At 46.6% G+C, this 25674-nt stretch overlaps 1 protein-coding gene across 1 annotated transcript in view; it reads right to left on the reverse strand.

Moving 5' to 3' along the window:
• The window catches only part of LOC8035393 (E3 ubiquitin-protein ligase ubr3), a 77313-nt gene that overhangs the window by 40974 nt on the left and 10665 nt on the right, over window positions 1-25674 (reverse strand). Inside the window, exons 7-19 of the mRNA XM_029990160.4 lie at window positions 24291-24519; window positions 23512-23691; window positions 22766-22899; window positions 19202-19294; window positions 18062-18217; window positions 17009-17190; window positions 15576-15709; window positions 11942-12090; window positions 10633-10799; window positions 7417-7564; window positions 4443-4541; window positions 3766-4042; window positions 2405-3156 (exon numbers count right to left, since the gene is read on the reverse strand). Of these exons, the coding sequence (XP_029846020.3) occupies window positions 2405-3156; window positions 3766-4042; window positions 4443-4541; window positions 7417-7564; window positions 10633-10799; window positions 11942-12090; window positions 15576-15709; window positions 17009-17190; window positions 18062-18217; window positions 19202-19294; window positions 22766-22899; window positions 23512-23691; window positions 24291-24519 (2700 nt within the window). The remainder of the gene's footprint in view (window positions 1-2404; window positions 3157-3765; window positions 4043-4442; window positions 4542-7416; window positions 7565-10632; window positions 10800-11941; window positions 12091-15575; window positions 15710-17008; window positions 17191-18061; window positions 18218-19201; window positions 19295-22765; window positions 22900-23511; window positions 23692-24290; window positions 24520-25674) is intronic.

Consider the following 25674-nt stretch of genomic DNA (forward strand, 5'->3'; position numbering starts at 1 on the left):
TCTTAAATCTAGGCTCTCTGAAGAACATACTAGCACACTGGCACCATCAATGAGGTGGCCCTACTACTGCAATTCACTAGACGTTTGGAAAGTATTTGCAAGGTCAAATGCATGTACCATTGATGAAGAATGGTCGCTGTTATAATTAGTTGTATAAAGTTTTCAGAGCCAATATTAAAAAGAATGATGCGCAAGAAAAAATGGAAATGTACGGTAGTAGCAGTAAGATACGCTCATTACGCCGGAAAAACAAAGAAAAAATGGAAGGAGAGTGCGTCACTGGATATGAGGCCTGGACGTCCTGGTATGTGACGCACACACACACACATTGAACACACAAAGGGAACGCCAGATGTGCACCTTCATGCTCGTCTCAAGCAAAAATTCTACAGAAAGCGTAAAAAAAGAAAAACGAAAATCATTAGTGTTTTTCGTTTACCCGACAGATGGTGCCAGTTTGTTCTCTTGTCGCAAAAGATTGCACTCGGCTGCAACGCAGTCGGTAGTAAGCAGTCACAAGTCTGTAAGCAAGCCCTCACATGCATTAGTTTCGGACTTTTGGATCAACATTATGGTGCAATGGAACCTTTGCAGAGAACCTGGCAACAGTGTATCTTGGCATGGTAACCATGGCAATACTGCGGCGGTAAGCAGCTGCGTGCCATGGTGAAAAAAGCAGGTCACAGCCTCGCTGTGCCCCAATCGAGCTTTAGGCGCTTCATCCGCAGTTTTAAGGACACTTTATGCGCTTTAGAGTATCGGTGAAGATGCCAATACACTGCTGTGTCCCAGTCTGCACGCAGTATGGATACATTGACTGTCCGCTGCCACGGTCGTTTGGCCAACCTCACGAATTCGCACGCATTTGCTTAATGAGGTTAATATATTGGTTCTGCATTATACTGCTCTGCATTTTTTTTAGTATTGTTGTTACAGATACGTTTGATTCGGAAAAACGAGCGTTGATTTCACCCAGTGCATATGCTGCCATTTGCGCCAGCCTCACGATTTTGCATGGAGTTGGTTACTACAGTAAACTACTTCATTTTCGTGAATTTCACAAACTGCCTACAATTCGCGAGAAATAGGCCCTGCAAACAATTCTGGTAAAATCTATACACATTGGAATCTATATTGAGATCCCATCGCATCGCGAAAATTAGAACCCGCGAATTATTCCAAAACTTCAGCTTCGACCTAAATTGCGAAATATTGAGCCCGCAAAAAAATAAGTCGTTTACAGTATGTTGTTACTTCATTGTACCTTTACTTCGTGTTGCTCGATAGACAGATACTGTTGGCATGGTTAAAAGAGCAGTGAAATCCGCCATATCAGTCCTGCAAACATTCTCTGTTCTTTAACAAACTATACGTGCTAGAAAAAAAAGAATATTTTTTTTTTTTGCAGACATGTGTTTCGAAAATCTGTTTTATGTAACTGAAACACCCACTAACACCATTTTACTTCATGCTACCATGCAGTATTGGGACAGTATCGCAATAAGTTCCCCTTGAGGGCATCTTTTTTATGCAAGTTAAGTCGGCTAGACGCTTTCTGGACTCCAAAAATGACTTGCAGACACATCATGATGAGAGCTCTTTGTTTTCAGGTTTCATGCCTAGCAAGTTAGCTAGCAGGGTTATTTTCCCAGCCGGCGATGAAAAACAGAGCCGCATTATTTGCATTTGCCGTGCCGCTTTTGATGGGGGGCCCAAGAAACAACATTCCTTCACCATGAAGAGCGCACACTGTTGCCAGTGGCGCACGGAGTTGTCACGTTTTTGAAAGGGGTCTATGCCTGGAGCGCGTCTTTGACTGGTGTGCTCACTGCAGTTTCATTTGCGGTTCCTCGATTTCTGCCCTATAATGTCAAACAAAAGTTACGCTGTCGCCTGCCACTATCCTGCAGTGGTGCAGCGGCGGAGGTGGTTGTGGCAGATGCTTGTTCCGCTGCAGGTGGCTCTCCAGCTCGACAGGCCACAAAAACTTCAGCAGCCACGAGTGGGGATACCGCGACGACAGCGACACTTGTTTTAGCTCATACTTTTTCCTGGAACTTCTACAATCAATGGCCAAGATTGCGACATACGACAGCATGACACGCCTGCCCGCGGGACGTGATTTGTCGCTGCTTTGGGATCACTCGTGAAGCACGAGCAGTACAGGACACTTAGCACACCAGTTCCACACGTGCTCTAGGACTGAAAGCACAAGGTCGCTGCGGACTAACTGAACTTGATTTACGACATCGGACGTGCAGAAAGATGACAAACGCCGTGACATGGCGTTTTTAGAGCTGCTTGGTTGGTGCTGTTGGCTCGTTCCATTGGATGCGCTCCAACTTAAGGTGTAAGTACACAACCTAGTTTATTCTTGGGGTAAGCGCAAGGACAAACTACCCACCTTGACGACGTCGCAGGGACCGATGCTGCGCTGCGGCGTGTGGTGAAGCACCCCGGTGCCACCCCGTCCGCCCGTCGACAACGACGACGAAGGGCGTAGCCTCGGACCAACGACCAGGCCTCTCCCTCCGGCCGCCACCAGGGGTGTTCCAGTTGGCGGCGCCCCCAGCCGAAGCAGACGACGCTGCACGGGCGGCTTCCGCACCAGCCCCGCCGGGACGGGCACCAGGGCCCTGCTGCCCCCGTCGGGGACCGAGCCGGACGAGGAGGGGCCCGGGAGGGAAGGGTAAAAGGGGAGGGACGGGTTCGGGGCCGGGTTCAGCGATGGATTCGAGGACGGAGTCGAGGATGATGAGGGCCCGGGAAGGGATGGGTAGAATTGAGAGGAGGTGTGTGGTGACGGGTTCGACGGATTCAAGCCCAAAGATGAGGAAGGGCCGGGGAGAGCCGGGTAAAAGGGAAGGGATGGGTCTGGGGCCGGGTTCAGCGACGGGTTTGAGCCCGAAGATGAGGAGGGGCCAGGGAGGGTCGAGTAAAAGGGTGCGGCCGAGAGGGGGCTAGTGCTGGGGCCTGGGAGGGAGAGGGGCTCCTGGTTGTCCGAAGGGGGGTGCAGGGGTGGAGGGGGAAGGAAAGGGATGGGGACCATGGCACCACTGGATGGGTCCAGAGGCACCAGGGCCGTGCTGCTGTCACTGGTGGAGGAGGGCAATGCAAGGGGCTGGGAGGAAGAGGGAAGCTGGTGGGGGCCGGCTTCTGCGTAGTGGGGAGAGAAAAGAAAAACTACCAGTTGGTACGTGGCTCAGAGTATGCGTGACAAGTGAAAGAAAAGTGACTCAGGTTGCAACTGTATATGCCTACTGTTTATATTGTTTCTTTTTTATGTACTTGTGATTGTGCGCTTGCTTTGTTCACCAGTGTTATTTTATTTTTTGCAAAAGTGAAGTTTCACTCGTATCAAAGCCCTTGATCTAAACTAATAATACAACAAATAAAAAAAAAAAAAAATTCTGCCCTGTATATGTGCTGGCTCAGAAGTGAATTATGCGACCTAGAGTGTTTATCTATACTCTAGTGCTCGTGTCCCATTTGCTAACAGCATCCTGCAGTGTACGCCTCAATGACACTTCCAGAAGATGCACAAGGTTAAAATTTCAGCATTTTGGGAGCAGAAAAATAAATGCTGGAGTAATTCCGTAACGTTGAAGAGTGCTTCACAAATAATATATCGCTACTCATATTACTTTGTCTTTCATCTCATTTATGTGCACTCCCTCCTAAGGCATGTCAGCTGTTTGGAGGCACAATAAACACGATTCGATTGATTGACTGGTAGACCGAAAACCCAACGTCGCTGCCACTCACGGTGCGACGGATCCGGGAGTGGGTTCCCGGGAAGTTCGGGGTAGCCCCTGAGCTCGATGATCTCGGTGAAGCGCTCGTCGAAGCCGCTCCCGTCGTCGTCGAGGTCGTCCACGTCTTGGTCCACCTCCATTTCCTCCACAAAAGACTCGGCCAGGGCCATGCACTGGGGCAGCAGCACGGCGTCCACCCTCCGCAGCACGTTCTCCAGCACACAAGCATCCGGGAACCACTCCGACAGGCAGAGGTCCGTCGCCTCGTGCACCGACGTCGGCGTGTCCTGCGCAAAGGGGGGGGCCAGCTGACCGAAGATGCGGCGATCGGAACAAAGCTCTTTTGGCGAGGAGAAGTCGTGTCATGCCGTAACAACAACCTTGCTTGAGGAGGTTTTGAGTTTGGTAAGGATACTAATGCAAGGTAGAAAGCCTATTTTCATACTTTCAGGAAAAACTGTTGTACTTTTATGAAACTTTCAATGTCAAAAGTATAGTTTGAACATAATGTTAGCGCACATTGTGCTTTAGTGGAGCGTCCTGTGCATCAATGCAGTCTGGTAACTAACAATTGGCCATGAAGTCAACAAGCGGTGCCACGAAGACTGGGTGGAAACAAAGAGTTAATTTTGTTCTGTTGCTAGATGTGCCAAAACTCCCGAATAGACCCGAACATGCCTGGCTCACCTTGACGGAACCAGTCTGAGGGTTGAACTGCACGGCCATTTCCAGCAGATACACCGTTAGGGCTATCACCTGCTCTGGCACCTCTGGATCATTTAGGGCCTGCGGAGAGCCATTGGCGAGATGGGGTCAATGCTGGTGAAAGACCCAAGTAGTTTCACAAACAAAAAAAGAAAACAACAATTCCTCAATCATTATGTCGGCAACGATTTCTCTAGTTGGAGCAGTTGTACATGGCAGCTTTAGCTGCCAGAGTGACAACGCCAGGCTAAGACGCCTGGCATCGGGAGCTGTCATGATGGCCTCCATTTTGGTGATGGAAATCACCATGGCGACGGTATAGCTAGGGGCACTTAGCGAATATTTTATGGGTTTATTGCTCCAATCACTTGAGCATATTGAATCAAGTTCGTGAAATGGCACTGCAAAGTAAATATAGATGTGGACCTTGAAACTTAGGCAGAGACATAGTTACAGAACGAAGTTTGACGCAAACTTTGCGCTTTGGAAAGAGCTGCCGTTGCGTGATCATCAGGAAACACGAAAACCAGATGATGCTTGAATCTCATTAGGCTGTGCTTAACAATGCTTGGTACAGTTGGCCGTTATAAAAACTGAGCCAGCTCAAACTGCCTCTATCGTGACGCACGCAATTCTTTCTGACCAATCCTGGGAAGCCAGCATGGGGAGAAGCGTTACACTACTGAGGCAGCTAAGGCTGCCATATACAGTGTAGACCGCATATAACGTATGTCGCGGGAGTCGCGAAAATCCGCACTATAAGCGGTACCGCGTTATAACCAAAACATCAATTTTTCAGGCCAAAATACATGCCATGAGACAACTTACACTTGTGAAAATAATTTATTTTATGTTCGATGAAAAATAAAGCTTAGTTTGAGGAAAGTCTTTATTTCACCAGACTAGTACAGTTATGTCTCAAGTGTGTCACACATTTTGAAAGAAATTAGCGGCTTTTGCCTGGCGCAGCCTTTTAACGGCGTCGCGGGTTGCGGACGGACGTTGCGAGCGTTCAGGATTGCTAACCCTAATCACTTTTCTCCGGAGATGAAAACGCGTGAAAATTCGCATCCTTCATACGGTACGCGCCAGTAATACCTTGAACTTTAGCACACGCATGAAATGCGCCAAATTAGAAATCCGGGCGATGTTTGAGGTCACAAATGCTTAGAAATCACCACTGTAGTCGAAGTAAACAAACACGACGACACGGGCGTTTCTGCCGTCTTGAGAGCGCCGCCACGACATCGCTGCACGAGTAGGTGGATCTTCCCTTCCAGTACGTGCTGGGTTATCATAGCGACACACAACGAAAATTCACAGTCAAGGATAGCGCTTTTACGCAGAACGATGAGATGAACTCCGTCTACGACGACGATCACAACTGACACCATGTTTGCGGAGAAGCAGCCGGCCCGCGACCGGTACGCAACGCGCGCGAACACTTCTCCTCGATCTGCGATTGGTCTGTCGGTGCGGTTGTTTGTTTCTTTGTTTTCAACGCAGCGGAGGGACGCAAGCACGTGAACGACACGTGCGTGCGTCCCTCTGTCGCTACGGCGACTGAAGCCTCTCTCTTCGCTTCTCCCCACTTCTTCGAGCAACATCCTCGCCCCGCGCCGTCAGCGCCGTTATCTAGTGTCGCACAGGGAAGCGTGCCCGCTGCTCCGGTCGTCGGCGCGGTCGGCGGGCTGTGCCAAAAACCGCACTATAGCCGGTATTTCCCTTCGCGCGCCTGCATTTTAAGCGGTATGTAAATACATGGAGTTCTATGGGAGGCGAACCGGTGGTTTAAAAAAACCGCGTTATACCCGGTCCTGCACTATAAGCGGTTACGTTGTAAGTGGTCTATACTGTAGACAAGGCTCTATGGTTAGTCAGTAAAATGCTGCGATTATGCACCCAATTTATTTTGTATAGCTCGACTTCATGACCACTGTGCATTTAATGTGAGCAAATATGCTAGAGCTAGCAATTTGTTTTGTTACTGCTTATCATGTTTATTAAGGCTAAAGCCTTACTTCTCCCATTACGCGAAAAGCGGCGTCGTTGTGCCCGAAAGGTGGCCATAAAATTATGTCATCAAGCACACGCCGTTTATGCTCAAGTGCGGGAGCGTGATGTCAACGCCAGAGAGCCATGTGCAAAAGGTGCGCTTCAAAGTTCATCTGTGTTAAGTTGTACGCTTTATGCGATGAGGCGACCGCGTCTACATCTACGGCCTTGACATCGGCAGCAGTGTCTACATCTACGGCGGAATTCGCAGGCAAACGTGGCCACCCACGCAAATACGCCACAGCCGAGGAAGCAGGCTGTGGCATCCAGGATGACTTTAGGACATCATCTTCGACGGCGTTCATGACGTTATCCTCGACATCATCCTAAATGCCGTCCTTGAGGCCATCCGAGACGTCGTCCCCGGCGGCGTCCTAGACGCCACCCTTGACGTCGTCCTAGAAGTCGTCCTAGGTGCCGTACTTGGCGTCGATCTCTAGGAAGTCGTCCTCGACATTGTCCTACAGGTCATTCTAGAGATCGTCCTTGATATCATTCTTGACGTCCTCCTAGACGCCGCCCTTGACATTGTGCTTGATAAGTGCACGGTAATGCAGATGCTTTTGCATTCCTACACGCAAGCAGCCTTAAGTGTCTTCCTGTGATTTTTTATTGACTGCTATAACTTATGACATGTTTCACTGCACGAGACCTTTGTTAATTTCCCCGCTTCTACTATGGAATGTACAGGGGCTGAAAGTTTGTCAAGCCATCTAGAACGGCTCTTTATTTCGGTCCCCACCATTACCTGTAATGGAAATAAACTGCCATTATCATTATTTTTATCTCTATCATCATCAAATCAGAATGCTTATAAAGTCCCACTGCTCAACCAAAGAGTCGGCTCACTTCGGTTAGTTGAAGTGGGAGCCAGTAAAAGCAGGCCGACAAGTGCACCCACCTTGTAGAAGATGATGAAGATGATGGCGTGCATGGTCTTGCACTGGAGCAGCTTGCGGGGGTCGATCAGCTCCGGGTGCACCCTCTTGGGCATCCGGAATGGGGGCCACGGGGCACCAGTGCCCTTGAACTTGCCGGACTGCCGCATGCTGGGACGACCAACCACGTGCCTCAGTTCACACACAAACCACAAGTGCACCGCTTGCACTGTCTTGCACAGGGTGCTTTCTTTAGGCTTTACAGACTGCTCTTAAAAATGCCACGGAAGCTACACTAATGCGGTCTGTGGAGGTGAGTTGTACAGTGAAATGTCGGTATAACGAACTTCAGGGGATCCGCGGAAAATTGTTCATTATTCTGAAAGGTCGTTATAGTGAAAACCGCAAAATTAACCGTAATTACCTATTTTCCAATGGTTTAAACGTCCTACCTTTACAACGGTGGGTCCTTGAACTCGTTTTTCACAAAGATGCTCAAGTCAACATCAGATGCACATTTATTTAAAGTAGTCAATGATTTTTTTTTTTGGATGCGTGCAGCACAAAAGATTGTTTTTTTTTTATGCGGCAGCACCGCAGCACGAACGCTGGCTTGCTTTGTGGACGCAATAAACACCGAAAAAAGCCGCGTCTGACAAGGCTGAGAGCACACGCAGAAGTGAGAAACAAAGATGATAAAGATTAACCCAATGCATCGCCGGCGACGCAGCCAGTGCGGTGCCACCGTAGACTGGCGTGCTTTGCAAAATGGCCGTCACCGAAAAAAAGAAAGAAGAAAGAAAAAAAATCGTCAATGCAAAAACAGTGATGTTATCGCCACGCTTTCTCCTAAAAAAAAAAGGCAAAAAAAAAAAGTACCTTCCAGCGTTTTTTTTTCTTACTTTCTCAGATTTTCTGCGCACGTGCTCCCTGCCTCCCTCTCGCCCTTGCCGAACCCTCGCTGTGCTCTGCGCCGTCTGCGCTGGTAAAACCCGTCGTCGTTTCAACACAAAAAAAAAAAAAAAAGAAAGTAGTGGTTTGTTTTTTGTTAGCTCTCGCGCTGTCTCGCATTTTCAACGGAGCGAGTTGCAACTTGCAAGGCGTCCGCTCGCCGTGTCGTCTGCTAGCCTGCCGCTCCGGCTGCCCTGTCAGATTCACTGAAACCTTAGAATTCCCGCACTTCAGAATATGAGTTCGTAGTACTGAGGTGTTGTTAACGTGATGTGGAGCTAAATATAGTGCTCGTTAATCTGAAATGTTTGTTATTCTGAAGTATGTTGTAGGAAATAATTTTGCATTACCACCATAGGCAGTCAGCACGGGATTTTTTATAAGTTTGTTAATCTGAAAAGTTTGTTAAAGTGGTGTTCGCTGTACCGAGATTTGACTGTACGGCTATGGGGCATACTATAGGGTGTTAATAGCCCCTATAAGTCAATTACCTAACTCAAATTTGTTAATTTCTTTTTTAATTAGTGAAGGCATACATATGGTTTCAATTACAAACTTGCTGAGCTCTTCGAAAACCACTAAATGGATAAATTTTAGAAAGGTTTGGCGCACAGGAAGTGCAATGGTGCGCTAAAATTCCCACTCATGCAACAGGCACAAAACTGCCGCTACAAAACCGTACGTGCCTGATTCGTCTGTCTTTTATTACCCGTGTTTTCGCACCACCAGCCCCACAGCCATTGCATGGGTTGGAGCTCTTGCGCATTACTGCGCTTCCCATGTGCCTCAAATCTTTCTAAAACTTGCTCATTCACCGGTTTTCGACGACGACGAGCAACTTTCTACAGTAGGTTCGCAATAATTCAAACTAGGATATTTCAGACTTCTGGTTAATTCAAACAAATTTCTAAATTTTGGTCGTCCCACTATAATTTTAATCTGTTAATAAGCTGCATAATTCATACAGTGTTTTTGTGTAATTCATACTTTTTGTTCTCGCGGCCCTGTTGAGCGTGCTTCTTTCCGAACACCGGTGCACTGCGGAGAAGCAACACCCGTGGAGCTCACTGCCGCGAGTGTTGTTTCTCTGCAGTGCACCGGTGATCGGTAAGAAGCGCGCTCCACGGGCTACTAGTCCACAATAGGCAACTTTTTTTGCTGGCTGAACAAACTTAATTTTGACTTTGAGGTGTCATGTTCTGTCTAAACAGTTCATGATGGACGACATTTTTGAGGGATGAATAAACTTATCTCATACATTTCATCAATTTTTCATATATGGCATACTTGCTTACGATCAGTAGGCCCATGTACAGATAATCATAAAATATCAAAATTTGAATGTGTAGCCATTTAAAAAAGAAACACTAATTTTATCTAACTTTACATTTAGATGAATTTCTAATAATTCAAACTTCCGATAATTCAAGCAACATTCGTGGCTTCCTAGAGTTTGAATTAATGAGAGTCACTACAACTGGAACCATATGCTTATTTTCCTGAATCAAAAAGTTATAAATATTTTAGTTAATGGTCTAATTTATTGTGAAAATTATCCCCCTATAGTATGTCTCCCTGGCCATATAGCTCACCTGCATAGACCGCATTAGTGTAGCTTCCACGGCTTTCTTTAAAAAAATCTGTAAAGCCTAAAAGGAAAACACCTTGTATAGAGGCAGACATCTGCTTCTGTAAGGAGTGTTCACTGGGTGCCATATTTGTGGGTGATGTCTAGAGCGCATGCTCCGAACGAGCCCACATTAATAGGCTGCTAAGACTGGCGATCTTGAGGGTGCAAAATGCATGTCACAAAAATACTGTGGGAGCTCGCCATCAGCACGCGCTCAGCAGTCATGCACACAGCTATGGCTGCCAGTGAATACTTCCTATACATGCCTGAGGAAAATTTTAGCTAAACTAGCAATAGCATGCTTAGTAGAAGAGCGTGTTGGTTTAAGTCATGGATGAAGAAAGAATAAACAATTAAAACAGGGACAACACAACTACATCTTTCAAGATGTAGTTGTGTTGTCCGTTTTAATTGTTTATTCTTTCTTCATCCATAGCAATTGCAGTAACAAACACGTTAAAAAAAAGAAGAGCACAAGACAGCTGAGGAAATCAGATTTCGCGGACCCTGGCACTTGCCCAACTTTCATTCAGCTGACGAAAGACTCTGACAAGTTGGGGTTTTCTAGGCCGGCGGTCACTTTGGATGTGCCCGAAAGAAAGAGACAGGAACCCTGTGTTGTGCCCGCAAGGCTGCCAGGGTGTGATCAACTACTCACAACTGTGTGTAGCGGTCCATGGAGGCCTGGTAGTCCTTTCGGTGGACCGCCCTCAGGAGGACGTGAATGGGGTCATACTCTCGCTCCCAGATCTCCCCCTTGGGCACATACTTGCCCTGAAGCATGTTGCCCCCGGCCTCAAAGTTGGGCTGCTTGTACACTGCCACCTGTGTGCAGGGTCACAATCAATCAACTTCAATTGATCAGCCAGTCAGTCTGTACTGCATATTACCTATTCATCCATCCAAAATCAACTGATCAAGCAATACTGAGTTTCTATCCAAATTGACTTAGGTATCAAATGTGGATCAGATATGAATAAGGATAACCCATTAATGACAGTCAGCTACAACAAGCCAACTAAAACTAATAAACACACACACACAAAAAAAAAATGTCTTGAAAGGAACATTGACAGCCAGAACTTTCTCGAAGAAACTATGCAATGGTTTCTGAATTGAGGCCGGGTGTCAAAAACAATTCAAATTTGTGGTCCAGAGAGCTATCAACACTATCTGTTTCAGTAGTTTTGTCTGTGCTAAAATGACAGATAAGAATTCAATTTCTTTCGTTCGGGATCAGAGCGAATAAAGAAGTCACGTTCAAATTCCCCAATCGCTTGTAACTTTGCTAGGGACATAGTGGCATGGTCTTACATACAGTTTCCCCATTACAAATTTTCTGACACTACCAGCTTTTGACACCTTGTGACTCACCTGCCGATAAGAGCTTCCATGCATATAGATTGCACATACGTCTTTCGTTGTCTTTTCTTTTCTCGGCAACAATGCGGACGACGTCGGCCGATCAGAAAGCCCGATTGGCTCGATTCTTCCGGTCAAGCCGATGCTATGCGGAGAGCAAGTCGTCTGCTTCTTGCACAGGAGTGGCGGTGACGTCCGGACGATACTGAGTTCTTATTGGCTGACTGAAAAAAATAGTGGGTAAAGCTCAAGGCATCTAGCATTGAGGTCTACCCACTATTTTTTTCAATCAGTCAATAACAGCTCAGTGTCATTCTGACATCCCCGCAACTCCTGAACAAGAAGCAGACGACTTGCTCTCTGCATAGGGAGTACTCACTGGTGGTCATGGCCATTTGTGCCTTGTGGCTAAGCGCACCATCAAAACTGCCCTTCATAGCAGATGATAAGTTGCCTAACCAACAGCTCAAGCTAAAGACGGCATTGGAACACCTCCATAATGTGCGATACTCTGCGAACGCTCAGTGGCTCTGTCCACCGACTGTTTGACAAGCCCTCAAAGAGGGGCCTGGGTGTTCCGAGAGGGGAGCAACAGAGCTGCTCACGTCCGAGAGGAATGCCTCGAAGTCCTTGGTGTGGTGGGAGGTGATGCCGCACTTCTCGGGCATCAGGTCCATGAGCTGAGAGTGGGTGCGGTCGCCCATGCACAGCAGGGTCACTATCTCCTGACGCGTCACCTCTTCCTCCGTCATGCCTGCGGGGAGAGTCAGGGCAAAACAGTCACCCAACGCAACACAAACGTTGCTCCCAAGGTCAGTGAATGTTGTTACAACGGGACCCGACACTGTTCGATCTTAGGGGTACTGAAGCAGAATGCGGCAAACTGCAAGAGTAGACATCGGTGGTCCCTAAGGAAAGAATGAAAGAGAGTGAGAAAACAAACACTGAGTGTGTTTGTTTTGTCGCGATGAGTTGAACATGTTTGAGTGCTTGTGAACTATATTTCCTTTTATACAATGCACAATGCCTGTGTTTTTGTTAAAAGAGAAAGCTATGTAGAAAAAAACTCTTGATCAGCTGCCCTATGCTGCATGGCTCAAAGTTCCGAAGCTCCTAAACTTTGGTTGACAGTAATACACAAACTGGAAAAAACGGTTGGAGTGTTTGGTTCGCATAATCCAGCATCAATGTGTGGCTCAGCTTTAGACACTAGGGTTGTGCAAATATTCAAATAGTAGTTTCAAGTAATACACTATTCAATATTTGCTACGAGATGAACTGTGATGTTAGTCTTTATCGAAGTGTTCATCGTGGCGGGTAAGCCCCGTTGAGTGCAATTTTTACCAAGCACTGGTGCACTGCGCAGAAGCAACACCCGCGAAAGCAAGATCCGCAGGTAATGCTTCTCCGCAGAGCACTGGCACTTGGTAAGAAGTGCGCTCAACATAACAAACTCGTCGCGAACAACACTTAAAGAAATACCGTATTTGCACAAATACAACGCGTTTTTTTAAAAAAATTACGTGCTCCAAAACACACCTTGCGTTATATTAGAAATTGAGTTGAGCCACGAGGCGCGCAAGTCTGGAGAAAGGGGTCTTTATCATTTCGTCGATTCGTGAACAACTTTTCATGGACACACGTTTCGTCGACGCAATGGTTTCATCAACACTCGTTACACGAATCACGCGTGCATCACTGGGAAGCACGTTAAGCCCCCCGCCATTCACACCGCTCCGTGGCAACAATATGCGATGGCTCATTATAAAAATATTAATTCGCCTGACTTCACCTGACCGGCCCATACACGCCGCTTCGTGGCGACAGTCTCATGCAGCGTATCACAAAATAAAGCTAATCTGAGCTGTTGATGAAACGTCATTCAATAAACTGATTGCCACCGTGGAGAAAGCCATCCCTCCGGCTCAATGCAGGGGATCGGGTGGGAAAAGAAGTGGGGCTGTGGGAGGGAATTCATTAGCCATTGGGCCACGTGAAGGGGGCAATAGGAAACATAAGAAGCATTTTTATCGCTTTCGTGTTTGTACAATGCACCCCGAAAAGCACACCGCAGAAATGCAGCACTGGTTAATGCAGCACTGGCTAAGAAATGCACTGGCTACTTCAAGCCAAGTCAAGCCAGGCCAAGGCAAGTCAACTCAACCCAAGCCAAGCCAAGCCAAGTTAAGCCAAGCTATACCAAGACCAGACCACTAGGGGTGTCGCGAACCGGCCGCGGTTCGAGTTCGACCAGGTTCGACTTTTTCAAACTTTTAGTGGAAAGTTTGACGAACCTTGTATTGAGGTTCGACTCGTGTGCGCATGCGCGACAAGCTGGCCAATTGGCTTCGGATTGGATGGTAATGGCTAAGAGATAAATTAAGTGCAGCGCTGATTGGCTATTTTAGTTAATACAGTACTAAACATTAAGTTATTAACTTCTTCAGTGATTAGAATTAGTTTCTTTTAATTGCAGCTGTTCACAAAATAAAATAACCCTTTGCATCAAAAAAAAATTCTCCAAACCTAGACATGCTTGTATCAAGGGCTGGCCACACTGTCCACAAAGTCGAACCGGTCGAATCTGGTGAAAAGTTTGAAGGTTCGTCGAACCAGTTCGATCGACCCAGTCGAACCCCGAAAGTTCGACCAAAAAATCTGGTTCGACAAAAGTTCGTGACACCCCTACAGACCACCGACCATGTTTATGCGATCATGCAACACAAGGTGTTTGTCTATGCGGATGGACCAGTGTGTGATCGTGTACCAGGTTTAGCAGTCTTTTTTCTGCCTGCACATTTTTTAGTTTCTGCTCCAGAGTGGTCTGGTGTTTTTTGTTGGTGCTTCTGCTTCCTGCCTTGCTTTGCTTGTGGGCTGCTGGGAACTAGAAACAACCAGACAAGTGGCCCCATGCTGCTACGTATTGGGTAGTGGTCAAGTGGATTGTAAACGGAAGGACCTGAGCAGTAAGGATGAGTGTAGTCAAAACATAAACTGATATTTCTTCGATTTCCATTGCCTTTTCACTTTTGCTATGCCCCCCAGTGTGGGAAATTTATGCAGCCTCGGCTCGAGTTATAATAATAATAATTTTTTTTTTTTTCTTTTTGAGGGCCTCAAAACCTGCCTTCGCGTTATATTTGAACAAATACGGTACAAATATTCCAGTCATTTGCTTAGGAGGAAAGTACGATTTCTAAACGAGATGGTGCACACGCGCGCCTGGAGTATCTAGAAAGAAAGGAAACTTTATGAATGCTGATATCTACACTACGGTAAAGTATTCAAAATTAAACTGTGGCTATTATGTGAGAGTATATGTTAGGCAGAGATGTCCCGACAACTTGCATTCTTTTTTTCTTTTCTCTGATTCAAGATTTAAGAAAGGATATTTGTGGATGGCAAGAAGATTTATAAATCTCCTCAATTGGGTATAGTTGGGCACCTCTATACGTTTAACTTTACGTAAAATATATCATTTACTCGACGTCCCAAAGTAGCCATTGCACTTTCTGAGGCCACAATCTATAAATCTAGGTACAGCAGATTAAGATCAGCTTAGATATGGACAAGTGGAAGCTTGGGAACAACCTTCAAAAGTTCAGCTGTTTTTTTGTTTTTTTTAAAAATTAAATTAAGCTTGGTGCTGTAGCGAGATGTTTGGAGAAACTATTCAATATTCAATTTAAAAATATTTGGCCAAAACAACCGTTTGCTTCAAACTCCAAAGCCACTATTTGCACGCGCCTACCAAACAGCCTTTTCTTAGGGGTAGGGACAATGCAGATGAGGAGCCTCAAACTGGGTTCCCTAGAACTCAGTTTGAGAAACCGCACTAAGGGTGCCTGGAACGTGTCCTCAACCGGTGTGTCTGGCGCCCTATCCTGCCGACGCATCAAAAAAGGTCCCGAAGTGGCAAAAGCCGACGTCGCAGGAGCTGGTGTGTTGCGCTGTCGGACGTCACGATCCTGGTGGTCAATGCTAGAAGTTCCAGCAAAAAGTACGAGCGAACGAGAGCGCCGCCCACCCTCTGGCAGCCAAAGCTTCCGTGAACTCTCAAGCTGAAGGGCGCCTGCAGCGGAATGGGCGTCCGCCACATTTACTGTCGTTACTGCGACAGCGAGATGCTCGTGCGACATCGCTGGGTGGAACCGGAGGGACCGCTTTTTAGGCAGACACACCGGTCGGAGGCGCGTTGCAGGCACCCGCACCGTAGAAGAAACGGGCGGCCGGGCGTACCCAGGTTGGTGCGCACGTTGAGCAGCATGGCGAGGAAGGTGAGGGCGGACTCGAGCATCGGGTACACCTTGTCCGGGTCCAGGAAAGAGTTGCCGCGGCCCGGGGAGAGGGACAGCCACTCCCAGACGTGGAACCTGGAACACCGGTCGGCACATTAGCGGGGCTGAAAAGGTGTCTTTCCAGTGAGCACTACAGTGAATTTGGAGGTTATCTTCTTATGCAAACCCAACCCATATACCTCAAGCATCCCGGAAAATACAAAGATACGACCACGCGCGGCCTTTTCCCCGAATAAAGATGAGATGAAACGCCGTGACACGCCTGTTTTTTTCGAAACGGATTTAAAAATAGGAAGTGAGTAGCGATGTTTGGTTGCGGTTTTAATTAAAAAAAGGCCACGCACGATTCTAATTTTGGGTTTTTTGTGATGTTTAGGAAAAATGGGGAGCGTCGCTATGGTTGGTGGTGCTTTTCATAGAAAAAAAAGGCAATGCACGATTCTGATTCTTGATTTTCCGGGATGCTTAGGGTATGCAGGTTGAGTTTGCACCATAGAAAAACAATCTCAGGATCCCTTTTAGCATCGCTTTAAATTAATAAAGACGCAGTCACTCAAAGTGAGATCTAATTAAGTTACACATACAATTACAGATAAGCACACACACATACCTGGATGTTCAAGGACAAGCAATAGTTAACTAGAAGGGGTATATCCAAACTCTAAATTTTACTGCACGGTTAAAATGATTCCTTAATACCAAGGTTGGACTTTAACCTAATGTGTACCTGAAGTAACCACGGAGCATTAGGAATGGTTAAAATCAGCCAAAAATGGTAGGAAACTGTAGAAGAATACAGGAGACAAAACAGACGCTGAACTCAAAACTCAATACTTCATCCAGAAGAGAAGACCAAAGAAGATGAGATACATCAGACAAGCACGTGCTCATGGCGCAAGACAAGCACATGCTCGCGGCGCAATGCATAGTCACGAAGCTCCAGGGACAACACCGATGCCAAGAGTGCCGTAAAAAGCAAAAATCTCGTTTCGTGCGCAGCCCCTCTCTTCGCAAGAGCCTGCATTTGAGATCGTAGCTTCCCATTTTTATCACTGGGGGCCAGGGTTTCCGACACTGAAAATGGTCTCTTTGAAACTCTTGGCCTCCAGCACGCGCTTGTTGCCCTCCGCCATGTTTCGACTGCGCATGCGCTCTCGAGCCTCGCGAGATGATGAAGTGTTATCGGAGGTAGGACGCTTGCGCTGGAGGTGGGGCAACTGGGAGACCTCCCTGCTCTTCTCATCCTGTCAGTGACCAGAGCGATGGTCCTGTTCACTTCTTTTACTTCCACTGGCCCATAGCAGTATCTGTGATCTCGTATTAATTTGTGCGGTTCTTCGACTCTAGATGGCAAGAAGCCCGTTTCGGAGGCACCTCTCGAAGATGGTCTTTAGGAACCAGTCGGAGTCAAGGTGGGTGGCACACAGCTGGAGCAGGAACAGGTCCGCATCCACCATGGAGTTGCAGAAGTGGCACTGGATGTACGTCATGGCCTGGCCCTTGATCTGCAAGCCGTTGCGCGCCCACAGCCCGCACATCACCTCGTGGAACGCCACCTGTCATCAGAGAGACGCGAGACGCCGCGGCCGATTTAGGGGGTGCCTCGAATCGCCACATTTGAGCGTACCAGACGACACCGGAAGTTAGGGCATTGTGAGAAAGCGAGTTTCAGAGGCATCGAATTCAGAAAAAGTTGCAAAACGATTTTGCCCTCTGTTGCATTATCGTGGCAAAGTCAGTGGTAATGCAGAATGTATCGTGTTACCTCGGTTTTTTTGTGACACGGATGAACTTGGTACAAATTAGCCTCAACGCCACGAACATCGTCGTGCGTAGCGCCTCTGAGAGGAAACCCTGCTAAAACTATAGGGCACCGGTGGAAGTGGATGCAAAGTTTGTCTCTCTTGCCGTCCCACTGCCTAGCCTTGACCCTCGTATTTCGTGCCTCCTGCAAAGCACTCGCCTGTTCACTCCCCCCTCCTGCACACTCTTCAACCATATGTGCGAACACACTCATTCGACACCGGCTGGATGACGAGGATGTAGTGCCGAATAAAATCGGACACGAGTGCTGTGTCCAGCTGTGACTCAATCAGTGAGCACACGAGTTCCACTGAAATGCTGATTCAGCTCTCGTGTCCAATCTTCCGTGGCACCGTTACAGGAGCGCATTACAAAAAGTGTGTTACAGGAAGCTGCTAGAAGCTAGCAGTATATAACACAACCTATATTCTCTGGTTCAGAAGCCTCCTAAAACGACGTAATGGTTAATCCACAAGTGCCGGGCGACTGACCGGTAGTCTCGTGAAATGAGTTGCTGTTGCTTTCACTCGAGATCAAAGGCAAACTCCTTGTTTCTCTTGCAAATGCAAGCTCTTCTAGACGAGAGAAGACGTTCCGGTGGCCAGGGCAGGGTGCTCCACTCACCATGACGTGCAGAGGGTGTGCCATGAGCACTTGGAGGGTGTCCCTGTCTGGCAGAAGCTCCACCAGGGTGGCGCCCTGGTGCAGCACTGCCTGGCACAGGAATACCGAGTAGTACCGGTGCAAGGGGAGGTGGAACGAAACTTGGTACGGGTTGGGCTGCAACGGGAATGTCCGCACCAAAAACAAATTTGACGTTTGCGTCTAGGCAGCATAAGGTCGGTTTGCATTTGAGGTGCGGCAACACTGCTTTACGTTGTAGATGAGGAATTTAGCCAGTGTAGTACTGCTGCAAGCCTGGGGTCTATAATGTGCATCACGCAGTAGTAATGCACGTCTGTATGACGCTTATCCAGATTGAAACGGGCTGGGATGGGGATAAAACCAAGGATCCCTGGGATCTGCAGCGCGAGTTTTTGCTCTACACTCTCCAAGCTAATCCCCTTGACTACCGATCCCTCAACGGGGGTGGGAAGCAGCTACACTAGCCTGCTCCAAACACTCTGCTGGCACTTCGTCCTTTTTTGTCTTTTCTACTTCGCAATCAATAGCCCAGTTAAAAATAAAGCACCACTAGTAGAACTGGGACAGAGCATCAATAGATACTCTGTATACCTACTAAAAATTCCACAGTCTTTTAAATCAAGCTGCAATGTCTCCATATAAAATTGAAGTTGGTGCACTAACTAAAAAATAAACAGATATATAAAAAAGCTGTTTACAAATCCCTGTAATGCCGCATTGGAGCGCAGCTCTTGATGAGGAGTAGGGAAGGGTCACGTGATCTCGGGGGAGGGGGGGTCACGTGACCTCGGGGGATCACTGACTTCGGGGGGAGGGTCATGTGATCTCGGGGGGGGGGGGGGGTCACATGACCTCGGGGGGGGGGGGGTCATGTGACCTGGGGGGGGGGGGTCACGTGACCCCCCCCCCCCCCCCCCTTCCCCGGTTACGCCGACGGCGACGCCGCTCAGGCTGGAAACGGGCCCCTAAGAGCTGCGCTCTAAAACAAACAAAGAGTGTTTACCAAATACACTTCCCCACAGAGCCAATCGTTGCAGTTTATGAACAAAGAAAGGCAAATCCCGAGGTACTAATTGACTATCTTATGCAAGTGAGGCTTCACAGCCAGGCGACACGTACCACGTCGTGCTGAGAGAAGCCAATGCCATCAAAGAAGTCCTCTAGTGCCGACAAACAGTGCTCCAAGATATTTTTGGAGAGAGGCAGGGTCTCCTATGTGGGGTAAAGGAAGGAAACATTGAAGGTGTTGCTGCTCAGCATCAAATAAATGAAGCCACAAGGCAATCTGGGAGCAAAGCGTTCAAAATTTGCATAGGTACATGTGCACATACTTTTGATTATCGGTTTGAACATCGCCATATTTAATTTAAACTGAGAATCAATAGTAGTACTTGAAAATTTAAAATTTTTAAATACAAATTTGATTTTTTGTTGGCATTAGAAAATTATTGCAAAATCCCGTAATGCCCACCCCCAATAAATTGCTCATCCGTTTTAGGGCTGAATATCCGTAGCATTGAAATTCCAAAACATTGCACCATCCCCCACTTCCCGCCCGATGTCGATCACGCGATGTCCGATGGGAATCGCACAAACCGCACGATCTGCAGTAGCGGTACGTGTGACAAACAAGTACGCAGAGGTTCCCTCCTGTTTATATCACCGGGATGCGTGAACCTGCTGCCTCCGCGATCTGCGGAATTCATTCTCGTGGCATGCGAGTTTGAAGCTTGTACTCGCATTTTCTTGACCGCGATCTGCGCAGGATTTGATCTCCGTGATATGCAAGCTTGTAGTGGTTTCCCGCGTGTTTATTGCACCATGAAATGCGAATCTGCTACGTCCGCAATCCGGAGTATCTGTTCTTGTGGCATGCGAGTTCGTAGCGGTTTCCGCGCTTTTGTTCATGATCTGCAGGCATGATATCAGTTCCTGTGACACCCATGTTTGAATGGGTCCTCGTGTGTGCTTATCACACCGTGAAGAACAAATCTGTTGCATTCGCGTTCTGAGGTATCCCTTCCTCTGACAAGGGAGCTCGTAGCGAATTCCCGCATGGTTATCAAACCGTGAGATGCCAATTTGCCATGTCTGCGATCTGTGGTTTCAGTTCCCGTTTCAGATGGCTTGTAGCAGAGAAGAAGGCTCCCCTTCCCTATACTTCCTACGCTTATCTTTAATTCTTCATAACTTTTTGCTGTCGCATCTGCAAAGGTATTCCCCCCAGTTTTCACTATTTAACTCTTCATTTTGGGTGGGCGTTCTTATGGGATTTTACGGAAAGACCAATTTTGCCGATTAGCAACTTTTGTTACGGTGTGTCACTACAGCTTCGTAAAGTGTGCTTCCCCTGCTGCACGATTGACGTGCGGCAAAGCAACCCTCCCAGCGGAGTTGTCGTGGGTGCTCTTTTCTGCAGTGAGGCAGTGTAATCAGGAGTGAGCCCTCCTCCCAGGTGCGTTTGTATGCATGCATTAATAGAGCTGTAACTTTGCCTGTGTACATATTTATACTTCATCTTGCCTTAAGGAAAGAAATAAAAAGCTGCGCCCCGTTTATTATGAAAGCATATTCGACACCCTGTTGCTCTGATGTATTGTGAATGTAATAATAATAGGGGTGTGCAAATATTCGAGATTTCGAATATGAATAGAATATTTTTCTTATTCGATTCAAGACTTGCATAATCGAAAATTTATGAATATTCGGTTATGGACAAATATTCGAGCAAGTAGCGAATAATCCACAAGTGGGCCATGCCCTGAACATTCAGAACTTTTTTAAAAACTGTGTTTAGTCGCCTACAATTTCAGGTACTGCAGCCCTTTTTCTATAAACCCTTGCCATTTACGCTACAGGTAGAACTATGTGGTTTGCACAACTCTAACACGCACCCAAATCTAACAAGCAGGCAGATTTTGCTCCCAGATATTCAAAAAGTAAATTGCTGCCGATTCTACCGCGCAGGTAAAATAATGAAGGTTGAACACATACTACCTCCCCTCATAAAACAGATTTTGTGAAACGCGCGCCAACATAAAAATAAATACCATGGACTAGTCTTCGTTGTCGGAGTCCGAGGATGGTTCTTCGCACTACAAAGAGGTAATCCTTGCTTTTGTCTAAATCGTTCTAGGTGCTGCGCTTCTTGGGCTTGTACGAGTGCGTGACTATCACCTCCGGGAGGGTCGTCTTCCACTTTGCGAGCTCATCGGGTCGCTGGGATTGGGAGGCCATGCAGTGATACCTTGTTATCTTTTCCCACCAGCGCGATGGCCATTCGTGTAAATAAGATCTCCTAGTGGAATTTCTTTTGTCTTTCCATCTTAATGGCAGATACAACTTCGTAGATGCGAGAAAATTCACGTGATGCGGATACGAAGATGGCGAATGTAAACAAACGGTCACGATGGTGATGGGGCTTGCATTTTTCTTTCGGTTTTTGGTCTTGATTGTAACGCACATGTATATTTGGGCACCGATTTCGGCAAAAAAAAAAAGTGAGCATTAGAATCGTGCAAACATGCATGTATTAATTCGCAACAAAGAAGCAGTTTTAATTTTCGTTTTGCCAAGCCTGCATTGTGAATCACTTTCCTAGCGACCTTATAATTTCTGCCGCAGGAGCGAGGGTGGAGCAGTTGTCACGGTGAAAAGGGAGCACTTATATACTGAACATTAGGAGCAATTAATTTTCTTTCATGGTAATTTGCAATAATTGCATTAGCAACTGATATCTAACATGGTGCCTTGTCAAGGGCAATTTCAATTATATTCTTACAAAAGGTCACTACCAGTTACTTGTGCAATGCACGTTGCATTTTTAGATGCTATCTAGTCATGTGCAGTTATGTCCTACACTCTTAATTTTGTCAATTTGTGTAACTTATGAGTTACACCTTTTTGCCTGTTTTCATGTACAATTGGCAGGTGATTACTAGTCAAGGTATAATAGCTGTGTAATCAGTAGCATTGTTTATATGCTGCCTAGTCAGGTAGTCTCATTCACTTGAATTTGTTAACATCATTTTTGGTTTTCAAAGTAATAAAAATTTATTTGGATATTTTTTGTTATTTCTTAGCTTATATTCAAAACATATTCAATATTCAAAGTATTTTTTTAAATATTTGTATTCTAAATTTTTATTATTTGCACATCCGTAAATAATAATAATGATGAAGATGATTTTCTTCAAGGAAATATATAAACAAACAAACATTCAGGCCCACATAAGAAGACAGCTTGTCTGTGGTGCCAGAGAAACCTGCGAAACACATAACATATTCAATGATTACTCTTCTTACGCTAATCAAGTGTTTTTACTGCAGTAAATGAAAAAAAAAAAAAACAGTGAAAAAAAAAAACAATTTGCTTTTGACCTAGTTATGACAACCAAAACCATTAATTTTGTGCTAGCCACCTACCACAATTCCTAAGAAATAAGCAAGACAAACAAGCTGAGTGAACGTCCAGAAAGTAGCGTGTTTCAAAACTTTCGATTTTGTTTTTCTTTCGCTGGCGGGGGTCGCACCACTGCAAGACTTAATTACGGATAAACAGAGACTTGCTTCATACCTGCATACTATTGTTGAGTTTGAGGAAAAGCAACACCAGGAATCTTATGTATTACAATAATGGAAAGCTCAGATTAAGAATTTAAGCGGTGCTAACGAGTGACTTGCCTCATTCCTGAGGTGGGAGATGAGTGCCCAGAGCGGCGTGGCAGTTGCCTCCAGTTCGGCAGAGAATGCGGCATAGTAAGTGTTGGGCTCGAATTCCACGTGCTGGGACAGTTCACGCTGGTTTGGGTTCATCCCTGATGGATTAAGAGAGAAGTTTTGTTAAGGCAGCTGCCAGACTCAACCCAAATTAACTGAATTCACAAAACAATAAGTCACCTATACCCAATACTTTTTATTTCTTGGGGTAGATATGCATCTCCGCTTTTGCTCCAAGTGCTCCAAGTGCGCCTAAGGGCACTTGCACATAATCTCTGTGTATCTCTCGTTTGTTTATTTATTTGTAAATATCAGAAGTACTAAGCATGAGTCAAAACTTTTTTGTATGCCATTTGATTTCCACACACACTTCCATGCTAAAAGTGCAACATTCTTTAAGTGGCATCTGAAATTTCTTTTGGGAAGATAAAACTTTAATAATGGTTGTTGTTAGAACATTGAAGACATTTCGAGATCTTCATCTTGAGCACTCAGTATAATAGGCATGCAACACATTAACACTAGTACATGATTATTTACGCTTTGCCACATAAGTAGACAACCACACAGTGCATACAAAACGCACCTTTACAATAAGTGAGTAAAAACTATTCGTGCTCTTAAGGTAGCGGGTCCGTTGCACTGCCGTTGAAGTGAGCCGCCCAATTACTTAAAACAAGATGGAAGAAGAGGACGTTGGGGACACGGACCTTGGAACATGGCGATGAGGGAGAACCACATGTCGAGCAGCCGCCGGTCGTTGAGGAACTCGAGGGCGACAGGCCGGTGGGTGAGGATGTTGTTCAGGTCGCTCACCAGGGGCCAGTAGCAGTGGTCCTTGGCAATGCGGTGCCCACAGTTCACCACAGAGTGGAAGTTCTTCCCAGGGTCTGCGGGAAGCAGGGAGGAGAGGGAGGATTTGGTCTCGCTCTCAAGTGACATGTGATACAAACCTCTTCCCAATAAAATGACTATCATAAAATGACTTGTGAGGAAAGAGGACGGGATCCGAAACCAACGATGAGAGAAATCTCCTGTCCTTGGCTTGCTTACAGACAAAAAGTGTGGCATCGGAAATGAGGCCATTTACCTAGCCTATTGTTGCGCCTCTTACTACCAAAATTATCTTCAGATCCTCGTAACCCCATTGGTTAACTGCAGATATCCCTGTCACTTGTAATGAAACATGTTCATATGGTTAAAAGACCCACTAATAACACTGATACCGGTAAATCGGATACAGATACCATTGTCTGATTTTCCATTCTCGCGTGAATGCCACGCAGTCTACACCGACGGAAAGCAGGCACATAGCCAAATGCTGTCGCCCATAAAAGAAGGAGACATTCTGTCGTTGCTACGGGGTCACTTTAACGCATATGAGGTACAGCACGCGGAGCAGATTATATACGCGTGTACACGTAGAGGACGCAGAGCTGCTGGAGACACGGTCCAGGTGCCGTAGGAGTGTGGGCAAAGGTGGCCTTGCCTTGCAGGGTGCTCTGGTGCAGGATGAGGGACATCATGGCCTTGAGGCTGATGACCATGACGTGCAGCAGGTGGGCACGCTGAGTCATGCGCAGGGACAGGGCCTCGTTGGAGAAGAGCTGCACACTCACGTGCACCACCCGGTTCGAGAGCGTCTCCGAGTCCACCGACTGGGTCAGCATCTGGCTGATGCGGCTGTAGTGTTGCACAAAGGTCTGCGTGAAGGACTCCTGCAGGGGCACCGAGGGGCTTTTGAGGAAGGGCTAGAGTCGCAGTCGTCCCCGAAAGCAGAAGCAGCGACAAAATAATTACCAATACCCATATTAGCACAAGAGCTCTGTAGCTGTATAATGAGCTCACCTCCTAGGTCAAACCAAAGCGGTGCCCATGCATGTAACAAGCGCACATTGGTCTGGTTGTTACTCAAAAAGTGACAGAAAGCATATTTTATATATACATTCCTGACACGAGCCCGTGTGTAAAAGACTATACAGTAAACTCTCACTTGAGCGAACGTCGGTTTAACAAATATTTCAGAATAACATACTATAAAAAAATCCTGGGCAATTTTGCTATGCATTTTATGCAAAAATGTTTCAGTTAAACAAAAAAATAATTTCAGAATAGCGAATATTTCGGTTTAACGGCCTTGATCAGTGGACCCAGGATTATTTTTGCAATCAGTTCAACAAAGTTTTGTGCTCTGTAGTGCTGGCGTAGCCGATGCCCGCCGCCCTGCTGCTGCCCCCTCTGCAGCGGCGGCGTATCATTGCTGGCGTTTACAGCGCCACCGAGCCAAAACGGCGGTGCGGTAGACGAAAACGAACCACGTGGTGTGTCTGTTTTTTCTTCGTCATCGGTTCCGTTCGGCCATCTTAGTTTTGGGTAACAACGGCAGGACGGCAGTTTGTGCGCCCACTTTCCTAATGAGTATGATAAAACGGAAGCGCTTGTCTCCATCAGACAAGCTCAAAATCCTTCAGCACCTGCACGACGGTCAAAGGCAAGTGGACGTTGCAAAGGACTATGGGATTCCACTATCGATGTTGTCAACGATAGTGAAGCAAAGGTCGAAGCCTGAAGGAGAAACTGCATTCAAACCCAACAGGAAACGACTCCGCACGGGGTATTTCAGGCCAGAGGACGATGCCGCGGCGGTATGGCTTCATCACAGCAACAAACTGTGCCAGAGGAAGAGCAAAAAAATGTAGACTCTCTGGACAGCTTTGTTACTTCATGCGCTTTAAGAACGCCGGTGCAAATGAAAATTAAATATTTTTTTCAAAATGAGAAAGGCAGCAATGTAACGGTTATGCACTTTGTATATATCGATGTACACGACTCTATAAATTGCCTTTTACACTTTAAACTCTATGTGTGCTGTA

The sequence above is a fragment of the Ixodes scapularis genome, unplaced genomic scaffold (genome assembly GCF_016920785.2).
Source record: "Ixodes scapularis isolate PalLabHiFi unplaced genomic scaffold, ASM1692078v2 PGA_scaffold5__190_contigs__length_132052651, whole genome shotgun sequence".
Lineage (NCBI taxonomy): Eukaryota > Metazoa > Arthropoda > Arachnida > Ixodida > Ixodidae > Ixodes > Ixodes scapularis.